The following is a 12,025-nucleotide window of genomic DNA, read 5'->3' on the forward strand; positions in this document are numbered from 1 at the left end:
CATGAGAGTTCAGAATTGACATAAGGAACAGCATTCAGTGAAGCAAAAGACTCTGAACTTTAGGCAAAAAAAAAAAAAAAAAAAAAAAAAAAAAAGTGATGTAAGGACTTTAAGAACAGATCAGCTGCCCCGCTGCTGCTACCTGGTGTGGGCCTCTGGTTCTCTCATTCCTTCGTCGGGGGTTACACATGTCACCCATCAGACTGAGTGCAGAAACCCCAATGGAGGAGTTAGGGAAAGGACTAAAGGAGCTAAAGGGGATGACAACCCCATAGGAAGAACAACAATATCAACCAACCACACCCAGAGCTCCCAGGGACTAAACCACCAACCAAAGAGTACACATGGAGGGACCCATGGCTCTAGCTGCATATTTATCAGAGGATGGTCTTATGTGGCATCAATGGGAGGAGAGGGCCCTTGGCCCTGTCTCGACTGGGTGCCCCAACATAGGGGGATGCTAGGGCAGTGAGGCAGGAGTAAGTGAGTGAGTGAGTGGGTGGGTGGGTGAGGAAACACCCTCATAGAGGCAGGGGGGATGGGATGGAGGGTTTGGGGAAGGGAAAATGGTAAAGGGGACAACATTTGAAATGTAAATAATTAAAATAACCAATAATAAAAAAACAACTGATCAGGTCATAGGGAGTTGGTCCTGATGGAATATAAAAAGAAAAACTGTTGATTAAAGAACTAAAAGGTATAAGCAGGAAGAAGCCGAGCTGAAGTAGGGGAGGAGTTTGAACTGGAGAGCAGGTTAGGGTAGATAGCCTCGGACATTGATGGTTGGAATAACAGACATTGGAATGTCAGGAACAGAGGGAACCAAGGTGTACGTGTTCGTGTGGGTTAAAACAAAACACCAAGACTGAAGTTGTACACACATTCTGAAAGTAGTAGCAAGCCAGAAGCTAAAATATTGAGTAGTTTTCCTGAGAGATGATAACAGATGATACAACAGGATGGTGATCATTTCAGCATGAACTGTTTCAGGGGAGAACAGCTGTAAGCATGGTCTGGATGCAGCAGCAGGAGCAATGCCTTCCCATGTCCAGCACTAGGAGGCCAGGGCAGAACTGGAATGGACGAGCTAGGAGAAAAAGCGATGCCCTCGAGGCAGAGGCCATTTTGAATTAGAAACTTTGGGTTCACAAAAGATATAAGGCACATAAAATAGACTTAAGATAAACCAATGATCATGTTACCATGAGACTCTTATTCGATCATCTTTGCACGACACGGTGCCTGAGCTCAAAAGCCTGGCTCCACACAGACAACGAAAGCTTGGTGGATCATCTTTTATTTAGACAAAAATAGCTCACACAGTAGTGGGAAAAATCTAGAAGAAATGATGAGCAACTTCCTTCCACCACTGGGTGCCATGGTCAGCCAGCTCAGCAGTGAGCCCCTTTGCCCAGCGAGCCATCAATCTCACAGGCTGGCCTTCATTGACACCTCCTCAGCCTATCCATCATTTTGATTAACGTTACGAAATGCCTTTCAAATTGGTAGGTGCTTGAAAATATAGTTCTGGGTAACAGTTTTTGTGGGTATAGCTTTCATTCATTCACTAAATGTATATATTTGCAATCAGCTTTTTAACAGATAAGATAAGAACAGATAAGATGTGTCAACATGTGTAAGCATGTGTCAACAGGTGTCAACATGTGTCTACGTAAAAACCACAGCTCTCAACTTAAAAGGGAATAAGAGGTAGCTTGTTCTGAGGCCGTTTTGAGTCTTCATGGCTGAAGAGCACAGATTTAGGTTATCCCAGTTTCAGTGTTCCAATGTGGAAGCTGTTTTATAAAGTTTTATAAACTCTTCTAGTTTTCCAGGACAAAAATAGTCATAAATGGACTCAAGTTTGCAATACCTTGGTGTGTGCATCAGAGAGGTGGGCACTGTGAGATGGGAGAGCTTTTCCACAGGCTCAGGATGCAGTCTGATGACATTCTTAGCTTTTGGGTTGGTGGAAGCTAATGGTCTGCTAAGTCAATAGATTCTAAAGAGTTTCTATCTGTTAGTCACAGGCATTAGTCCAGACACAGTGGTGGGCAAGGAATGGCTGTTCTGGGGAGACTAGAGCGAGCCCAAGAGCAGGAGATTAGCATCTGGACCTGAAACATTCCAATCTCTCCCCAGTACTGAAATTCTAGTCAGCCCATCACTCCCTGCTTTACACAGCTTCTTTCCAGGAGATTTTGTTCACAGATGTGACAATGCATAAGTTCATATGGTTTAGTATGAGATTGAAATAACTTTGTGTTTGTTATAAATTAATAGGAAAATACTGGATTGACCCAAATCTTGGATGTTCTTCAGATGCCTTTGAGGTTTTCTGCAACTTTAGTGCTGGAGGCCAGACATGTTTATCTCCTGTTTCTGTGACAAAGGTGTGTATTGAATTTTAGAACATGTGCTTCTGTATTGTATTCGTTAACAGGATTTTTTTTTTTTAATGCCATCATATAATTGCTGGCTTTTAAGAGTGAAATAAAACGTTGCCATTCACCATTCTCTATCATATATGAGAAATATTTTTAATGTTAAAAATATTTTAAAGATTTATTTTGCTGGGCAGTGGTGGTGCATGCCTTTAATCCCAGCACTTGGGAGGCAGAGGCAGGTGGATTTCTGAGTTCAAGGCCAGCCTGGTCTACAGAGTGAGTTCCAGGACAGCCAGGGCTATACAGAGAAACCCTGTCTCGAAAAACAAAAAACAAACAAACAAAAAAAAAAAGATTTATTTTTGTTATATAGAGAAATGTTTGCCCGCGTGTATATGTGTGCAACAAGTAGATGTCTGGTCCCTGGAGGGGTTAAAAGAGGGTATCATATGCCTGGAACTGAAGTTATGAAGGGTTGTGATCCGCCATCTGTGTTCTGGGAATTGAACCCAAGTCCTCTGAAAGAGTGTCAATTGTTCCCAATCACTGAGCCACATCTCCAGTTCTCATTGTTCTAAAAAAATAAAATAAGTGCCATATACCTTGACACTTTGATTATACATTCTATGATCAGTTCCACATGGTGTGCTCCATGGATCTTGTCTCTTCAGTTTCCTAAAGTGTGTGCAGCACATTGTTGTGTTTTTAAAGACACACAGACCTTAGACAATCTCCAACCAGCTGCACCATTCTGATCAACAGTCTACAGCCACAACCTACAGCTTGGTTGAAACTGTATTTTCAGTAAAATAATTCTGCTACAAAAGCTTGCTGCATTCCAGTGATTAGCATAACGCAACAGCCTGTAAACGTTCACTGAATACTCTTTTTAAGTTTCAAGATAATTCTGAAAATGCACTACTAAGAATGAATGTGGGGTTTGTTTTATAGAACAGTAACAGTTACAAGTATCTTAAAAACCCAAAGGCTGGTTCTGTTTTATAACACCTTGAAATCAAAATCGTAACTCTTTTTCTGATTAAACCAGCTTGGAGTATTTTCTCATGTGTTAGCAAAGTGCTAATACATATGCCTATCATGTGTTCCACCCATCTTTAGAAGACTGGAAGGCACGGTCCGCAGCTGGTTTCTGTGGGGCTGCTCCCCTTTGCTGAGCATGGCTCTATAGTAGGAAATCTCAGTGGAGAGTCACCACCACTCTAAGAATAGAGGAAGGAGCACTCTGCTCTGTTCCTAGAGGAACTGAGATGTCCCTAATGTTCTCCTAACTGAAGAGAAGCACACTAGTTCTCTGTATAAAGTACATGTCCACATGCTTGCCCTCAATGCCCCAGAAGCTGCCTGAGGACTTCCATACAGACTTTTGGAGTCAGGAGATAAAAGAAGGGAAATATTGAATAAACGAGGTGGGAACAGTGAAGAACAATGTTGTAGCTGCTTCCATGACTAAATCAATTGTCCCGGCGATAGGCAGCAGAAAGAGCAGCAGTCAGGAATGTGTGCTGAAGAGCACCCTGGAGATGAAATGACTGAAGGGCTTACTCCACAATGTGGGTTTTTTTCCTTCTTTGGTTTTGTGTTTTTTTTTTTTCAGCATGAAAATTTATTAATGTTGAATAGTAAAACTACTAATACCAGAGCCAAAACAATATTAATAGACACATGCCAAGAGAGTTACAGTCAAGGTTTTGGAAAAAAAATAATTGTTAATTGCTTGATCAGGATTCAACAGTTACAAAACCTACCAAGCTAAGCCTCTTAACATCCCTGTCAGGTGGGTGCTACACCCCCACGTAATCAACAGGTGACCACATCGAACTAATTTCAAATGTAGATTCTCATGAAAACATCATACCAAGCAAATAACTATTATTACTGCATTTCAAGTAACATTATAAAAATATATTTTATTATATACAATAGCCTAATGATATCCTGTGATCAGTTCATACAGACTCATAAGAACTTTTCTTCACCATCAATTGGCATGCAGATTCCAAATTTGTGAGGCTGCCCTTCCATAAGTTTCCCCATATGGATGTTTCTAAGTCACCATGTGTTATGACGTGACTTTTGTTTCTATGACTCTAGTTGGAGTTTGGAGTCGGCAAAGTACAGATGAACTTTCTTCAGTTGCTGAGCGCAGAAGCCACCCACGTGATCACCATTCACTGTCTGAACACCCCGAGGTGGACCAGCACACAGGCAGATGGTCCAGAGTGGCCTATTAGCTTCAAAGGATGGAATGGTCAGATTTTTGAAGAAAATACTCTACTTGAACCTCAAGTCCTCTCAGATGACTGCACGGTAAGAGAACGGCTCTTTTAGAAATGTGACTTAAAATAAGGAGAGGAAGACTTTCCTTACTAACTATAGAAGAGTGCTGTTATAAAGTCCCCGGCATTCCTATGTTTTCCATCAGCAATTATCATATATATATGTATGTGTATATATATGTGCATATATACATATAGAGAGATTGTTTATACATATATATACATGTTGTTTATGTGTATATGTATATACATGCATATTTATAGATGTATATACATAATACATATATATCTAGATATCTCAGATAGTCAAATTTCATTATGTTAATAAATAATCATGGATAGTCATGTTTCATGTTTCTAGAACAGGATCTCTATATGAAGTCTTGGATATCATTGAGCTTGTTATATAACCCAGGTTGGCCTTGAACTCACAGAGATCCACCTGCCCCGCCTCTATTTCCCAAGTGCTACCTACTATGCTCAGCTTACTCATGGATTTTTAATGTGTCTATTTAAAGATTTATTTTATTTTTAAGGACGTTTTTATGTGTATAAATGTTTTGCCTGTCTGTATGTATGTGCACCATATGTGTGCTTGGTGTCTTCTGAAGTCAGAGTGAGCACTGGATCGCCTGGAACTGGTGTTACAGAGGGTTGTGAGCCACCATGTGGGTGCTAAGAACCAAACCAGCATCCTCTGCAAAAGACACAAGTGTTCTCGACTACTGAGTGGCCTCACCAGCCCCTCATTTAACTATGTGTATGAGTGTGTATCTTTGTGTGTCTGTGTGTGCCATGTGTGTATGAGTGGACCCATGGAAGCTAAAAGAGAGTGTTAGGTCCCCTGGAGCTGTAGTTCTAGGCAACTGGGATCTGTCTGAGGCGGGTGCTGGAAGCCAAACTCTTCAAGAGCAGTATATGCTCTTCACTGATGAACCATCTCTCCAACCCCTACTTGTGGGTTTTTATATGTAAAGCAAATGTTAATCCATAGATGCTACTCCTCAGATAAAATGACTGCATCTGGATAGATGAACAGATGGATTGGAGATCACCTGGTCAACTGACTGACACAGCCTGTACATAAATATATATATTTCATATTTTTGAGCTCTAGATCTTACTGATGCATGGAAGGCATCATGGAATCACCAGTTTATTTGATTTTGCTAATTCTTATACAAAGATGAATGTAATTGTGAACTGACTGCCCCTCTTGATAATTGACTTTAGCTCACGTTTTGTTTTGTTTTGTTTTTCTGTTGAAATGAAGCAATAGATACTATGGCAAATTTAATTGTAAGTGTAATTAATTATTTCATTAATTATTTTTAGCAACTTCGTTCCCTGCCTTGGTGTATAAGAACACCCTTGATTTAACATCTCTTGCCATTTCTTGGAGGCCATCTTTTTATAACACTTCCTTTCATAGACAAATGGTCAGAGGCAGATTGCTCAGATTCTCTTTCTTTGAAAAGAGCAGTGTCTCAGTTAGGGTTTTACTGCTGTGAGCAGACACCATGACCAAGGCAACTCTTAGAAGGGCAACATTTAATTGGGGCTGGCTTACAGGTTCAGTGGTTCAGTCCATTATCATCAAGAGGGGAGCTGGCAGTCTCCAGGCAGGCATGGTGGAGGAGGAGCTGAGAGTTCTATGTCTTGTTCTGAAGAAACAGGTAAAGGCTGACTTCCAGGAAGCTAGGATGAGGGTCTTAAAGCCTACACCCACAATGCCATGCCTACTCGAATAGGGCCACACCTTCTAATAGTGCCACTCCCTGGGCGGAGCATATACAAACCATCACAAGCAGTATTCTTAACAAATGCATGCAACTTCTATTCCTTCCCAGAAACATACAGTGGCTCGTTAGCACCTCTGAGATACAACCTATAAGCACCAATGAGCTCAACAACAGTCAGGCCCCAACCTACTTTCTAGGTTGGGTTTTCATTAGTTGCTACTGTATTCTATGTTCAAACTGATCTATTTATTACTATACCAACAACAACTCCTACTATTTATTGATTTTTTACATTGAAATTGATCATTTAGTGCATAGATTATTTTATTAATCTTTACATTTGTAAAGAAAAATTAGCCCAAGGCAGGCTTGGTAGTGTACACTATAAACTCAGCAGTTACACAATGTGGAGACAGAAGGATTGGGCATTCAAGGCCAGCCTTGGCTACATCTCCCAGACAAACAAATAAGATGTGAGGAAAATCTCATTGCCTAAATTTTCACTGCCGTTTTTCCAGGTGGTGTTCCCAGCCCTGTGCTAGACCGACTTCACAACTGGATCCTTCACTATCTGTACTTGGTCCCAGGCGTTTGTTGTTGTTGCCTTTCTGTTGTTACTCGGTCCCGGGCATCTGTTGTTTCACCTTGACTTTCCATTGTTGTCATATTTTCTCTGCAGTACCCTTCTCAACTTCTCTCATCATCTGAAAGTTTCTGGCATTCTTTAAGACCCAGCTAAATTCTTAATCTCATAACCATTTCCTGATTTCTCTAGCAATAAAGAGTTTAGTATGCATGTCTGTCTGCATAATGTGTCTTGCCCTTACTGTACACAGTCTGTGTGCTATGTCTTGCTCTTACTATACACAGTCTCTATCTGCACAATGTATTTTGCCCTTATGGTCAGTAGGCTCTCTCTGTGTGCTGTGTCTTATCCGTATCATACACGGCCTTTTTTGCATTACTTATGTCTCTTCTTCCTAGTCAGATTGCTAAGCTATTTACTTCAGATGTCAGAACTAAGTTAGTCACCTTTGTGTTTCCCAACCACTCTAATAGAATTAGAAATGACAGCTCATTCAATTATGCTTAATGGGCAGCAGCACGTCCATCCAGCATCTGCCTGACAGGTTAGTGAATGCATCTCACAGTCTTTCCAAGTTCTAGGTCTGGTTATCATGGGCAACCTTAGGACATCAGACAAGTAACTTATTGGTGAACTTCAATGGTCTTGGCTTTAACATGAAGATATTGGCTTCAGTAATCACTAAAGATTCTTCTGATTTTAAAATTCAGACCATGACAAGACTATGAGCAAGTAAATTGGCTTCCGACTAAAAGGCTTCAGCAATTGTGTTTCTCTGCTCTCTCATGTTGAATATTTAACACAGAACATTTCATGACAGCTTTGACCATATCGTTTATCATAAATAGCAGAAGCTTCGGTAATGAGAAAAGCAGAAGCAGAACAAAGAAGAAAGCCATTAAATAGAAAACCCCGGACTTGGAGAGGGGAAGGGAACTCAAAATGACTTGATATGATTATCCTTTAACTACTTCTAACTAAGACAATCTCAGTTATCTGCTACAAATATAGAGAGACTGTGATAATCAGTCCTCTTTTACTCAAGAAAAAATGACCACCCTGAAGAAAACCAGGGAGCAGAACGTAGCAAGATGGCCAGTTGTTAAAGTTCTACTGCCAAGCTTGACGACCCAACTTTAATCATTGGGATCTATGTGGTGGAAGGGCAGAACTAACTCTCATTAGTTTTCCTCTAACTTCAGACACAGACAAACACACACACACACACACACACACACACACACCAAATAAATAAATAATTACATGAAAAAGGAACAGATGGGTCAGAGCCTTATTGGGAATCCTGCAGACTTTTAACTCCTGTCTGCTACAGTGACCCACAGACATCAGAAAGAGAGAGAGAGAGGCTGGCACCATTATCCTCTGGCAGGGAAAATTGGAAGACAATGCTATTGCAGGGAAAGGAAGCCTGGTGTCTTTGCTTCTTTTCCCGATGCTGTAGTAGAACACTCTGGCACAAGCAACTTCAGGGAAGAAAAGGTGTATTGTGGGTCAGAGCTGTTCACATGTATTCGTAGTATCAAGGAACACACACATGCTAGTGCTTAGCTGGCTTTCTATCATATGTAGCCCAGCATCCCCTGTCCAGGAAATACTGCCACCCACTGTGGAAAGGTTTCCCTGACTCAATGTAATATAGTAATGCCCTACTAACACGATTGGAAGCCAGCCTCCCAGATTATTCCTGATTCTGTTGACTACCACAGTGGGTCTGGTGGTACAGGTCTGTAGGTTTAGGCACCAAGGAAACTGAGGCAGGAGGACCATGTGTTCAAAGCCAGCCTGAGCAGTTTACTACCTTGTCTTTAAGTATTTAAAAAAAAAAAGTTGCTGTGTTAGCATGGCAGGTATCTTATTAATCTGATCAGTATATAAAGAGTCTCAGGGTGTAGCCCAGTGATAGAATGCTTGCTAACAAGTGGAAAAACTTAGATTTAATCTCCAGTATGATGTGGGGGTGGAGAGAGAAGGGAAGGGAAGAAGATATGGGAAAGAGAGGAAATAAGAAAAGGGGACATCCTAGACTTCCAGTTTTTTGATTGGTAGTAATTACTATGTATTTAGCATTGTTCTAAATGCTTTCTATCCTCTCTCTTTCTCTCTCTCTCTCTCTCTCTCTCTCTCTCTCTCTCTCTCTCTCTCTCTCTCTCTCTCTCTCTCTCCACCCCCCACCCCCATATTCCCTGTAGTTCAAGTAGGTCTCTAACTTGTGGTTCCTTCCCCAGCTGCTGAGCTTTCCCTCACACACCCAGAGAGCTGGCTTCAGTGTCTCTCTACATCTGAAAGGAATCCTTGTTGTCTAGGAAGGCTGTTGTTTGTTGAGTTTGGCCTTGGACTCCTTGGAGAGGCCTTTACATATGAAAGCATTTTGGTCCTTCTTTTACAGATTCGGGATGGCAGCTGGCACAAGGCAAAATTCCTTTTTCACACCCAAAATCCTAATCAGCTTCCTGTGACTGAAGTCCAAAACCTCCCTCATCTCAGAACTGGGCAAAAGCACTCCATCGAAAGCAGTGCCGTGTGCTTTCTCTAAGGCCCCCGGGTCAGCGCGGAAGCCATGCTGTTGGCCAGGTGACTGCAGAGAGGGAAATGTAGACAGAAAGGTACGTTAAGAAGTGTGGGGGATTAAAAAAAAAAAAAAGACAGGAGCTAAATCTTAAGAAATCTCAGGAAGAAACAATTTCCTCCTAAGGAGAAATGGCATTTTTTTTAAAGGACTATGATTGATTATGTATTTAATTCTCTTAAATTTTTTTTTTTTATTGATCTGAGTTTTCATAAGGAATTCCCTAGAACTGAAATTGTATAGACTTGGAATTTTTGAGGGTTTCCTGTGCTTTCGTTCCATGAGACAGCCGGAGCGTCAGGGCACCATGGAGCTGTACTGGATAGTGTTCCAAACGGTGGGATGTGTCCGTCTAAAACTGCAAGCCACCGTCTGCGGCACCTTCTCGTCCCAAACACTAAGCTGTGTTCAGGTCCCCCGTGGGCATATAAAATCTTAGCAGTGCACACTACCTCTTTCATGTTTTCTTTTGGTGTTGCTTGGTGCTGTTTCCCAAGACAGGGTGCTGTGGCTGTCATAAGACTATCTTACTCCTTTCCTCATCTTTGTTATTAAGAGTGTATGTACTGGTTACATCCAAATATGTCTTAATTGTTAATACTTCTTTCCATTTGTTTGGTCTCATGCTTAATAACAAGTAAAGTTATTTATGCAAGTTCCTTATTTTATTTTAAAATTCTCTTTGTGCACATGGAGTCAAAGCCAGCATGCTGTAACTCATGTGTGTGCTCAAGAGACCTGGGACTTTTCTTCTGTTGTTTTTCTTCTTTAAATTGTTGTAAAAAGTATTTCAGGCCACCTATATCCAGCGGTAGGTTTGGATTAGAAACTGGTGTTTGTGATATACTGTTTTAAAACTCCAAGATCATCTGGAATGATATTTTGTATATTTATAAATATTGTGTAAAGTTTAAATCCAGCCAATCCTTTGGAAATTGCTGCTGTTTTAAATTATAAAATGTTATATTTATGCTCTGTAGAAAATACTTGCTTTGTAGAACTCAATGATTTTTCTTTCACTGTTCTGAAATATAATGCTTAAAAGAATTTTACAGTCTTTGAAGCAACATCTTTCATGAGGGAGTCTTTATCCACTAAAACCAAGTTCTGCCCATTCAGTCTTTCCTTGTTGTCAGAGAACAATGTTAGTTCAGTGGTAAAGAAGATGGTGTTTCCTGCTGTATGGACAAGCCTGTTGTTCATCTGTTACAAGCATACTGTTAACCTCAGCAAACCACATTTACCTATCAATAATAAAGAGGCGCTTTAAATCATTTTGAATGATTCTTGTCTGTCTCCATTTATTATCATACTTGTGTATTACATATGGCAACGCCTCTGCCATTCCATACTATGCATATTTTCATAGTTAGAAAATATGTGACATGATTACCAAAAGGAGCCTAGGAACCTGTCTTCCATACATATTGAAGACACAGCACAGAAACGGTGACAGCCTAAGAGATAGTAGGTGATTTCCAACAGGAATGTCAGTGCCATTTGAAGGACAATGTTCTTACCGAAGGGGCTGGGAAAACTGAGTGACCTCCTGCCAGAAAGGAAGACAGACAGTATCTGTCTTTGGTAGTATGAAACAGCTCACCTGGGAGCTAAAATACACTCCCATGGGAAGAATAGAAAGCCTTCTCAGCATCCGATGTGATGATAACTTCTGGGAGTAATACCAAAAGCACAGTTAAGAGAAGATCCTAGATAAATTGGAGTACATTAAAGAAAACTTGAATATAAAAGACACTATCAAAAAAGCAAAGAAGCCTTGCATATGCTCGACCCTGAAAGTGGCACTATTTGGAGGTGTGACCTTGCTGGAGCAGGTGTGTCACTGTGGGTGTGGGCTTTAATACCCTAGTCTTCCACTAGCAGCCTTCAGATGAAGATGTAGAACTCTCAGCTCCTCCTGCACCATGCCTGCTTGGATGCTGCCATACTCCCACCTTGATGATAATGGACTGAACCTCTGAACCTGTAAGCCAGCCCCAATTAAATATTGTCCTTTATAAGAAAAAAAAAAAAGAGAGAGAACAAAGAAGCAGCTCACAGGATGGTGGAAAATGCTGATATTCATATTTAATAGAAGATTAATATATAAAAGGTGTCTAATGTTATAACTCAACAACATAAAAACAGCCTAATCTTTAAAGATAAGAAAGTGACTCAAAATAACATTTTTTCAAAGAACATATGCCAATGGGCAGGTAAGTGAAAGATGTTCATAGTTGCTCATCATTCAGGAAATATGACTCAAAACCACAATATAGTATTACTTTTATGAACTTGACATTTGTCCCCAGTTCATGTCATGGGACCCTAAAACTCTCTAGATTATGGGGCATTACGTGAAAAAAAAGAGAGGGTCTTGTTATCTGCAGTGAGACACTTAAAGTAACAGGTAATAAAAATGAGTT

General features: G+C 40.6%; 1 protein-coding gene across 1 annotated transcript in view; it reads left to right on the top strand.

The window, feature by feature from the left end:
• The window catches only part of Col24a1 (collagen type XXIV alpha 1 chain), a 249,393-nt gene extending 238,513 nt beyond the window's left edge, over window positions 1–10,880 (top strand). The window contains exons 58-60 of the mRNA XM_034500238.2: window positions 2,284–2,393; window positions 4,500–4,715; window positions 9,420–10,880. Coding sequence (XP_034356129.1) covers window positions 2,284–2,393; window positions 4,500–4,715; window positions 9,420–9,566 — 473 coding nt within the window. The 3' untranslated portion in view covers window positions 9,567–10,880. The remainder of the gene's footprint in view (window positions 1–2,283; window positions 2,394–4,499; window positions 4,716–9,419) is intronic.
• Window positions 10,881–12,025: the final 1,145 nt, after the last annotated feature.

This window comes from Arvicanthis niloticus, chromosome 4 (assembly GCF_011762505.2).
Source record: "Arvicanthis niloticus isolate mArvNil1 chromosome 4, mArvNil1.pat.X, whole genome shotgun sequence".
Lineage (NCBI taxonomy): Eukaryota > Metazoa > Chordata > Mammalia > Rodentia > Muridae > Arvicanthis > Arvicanthis niloticus.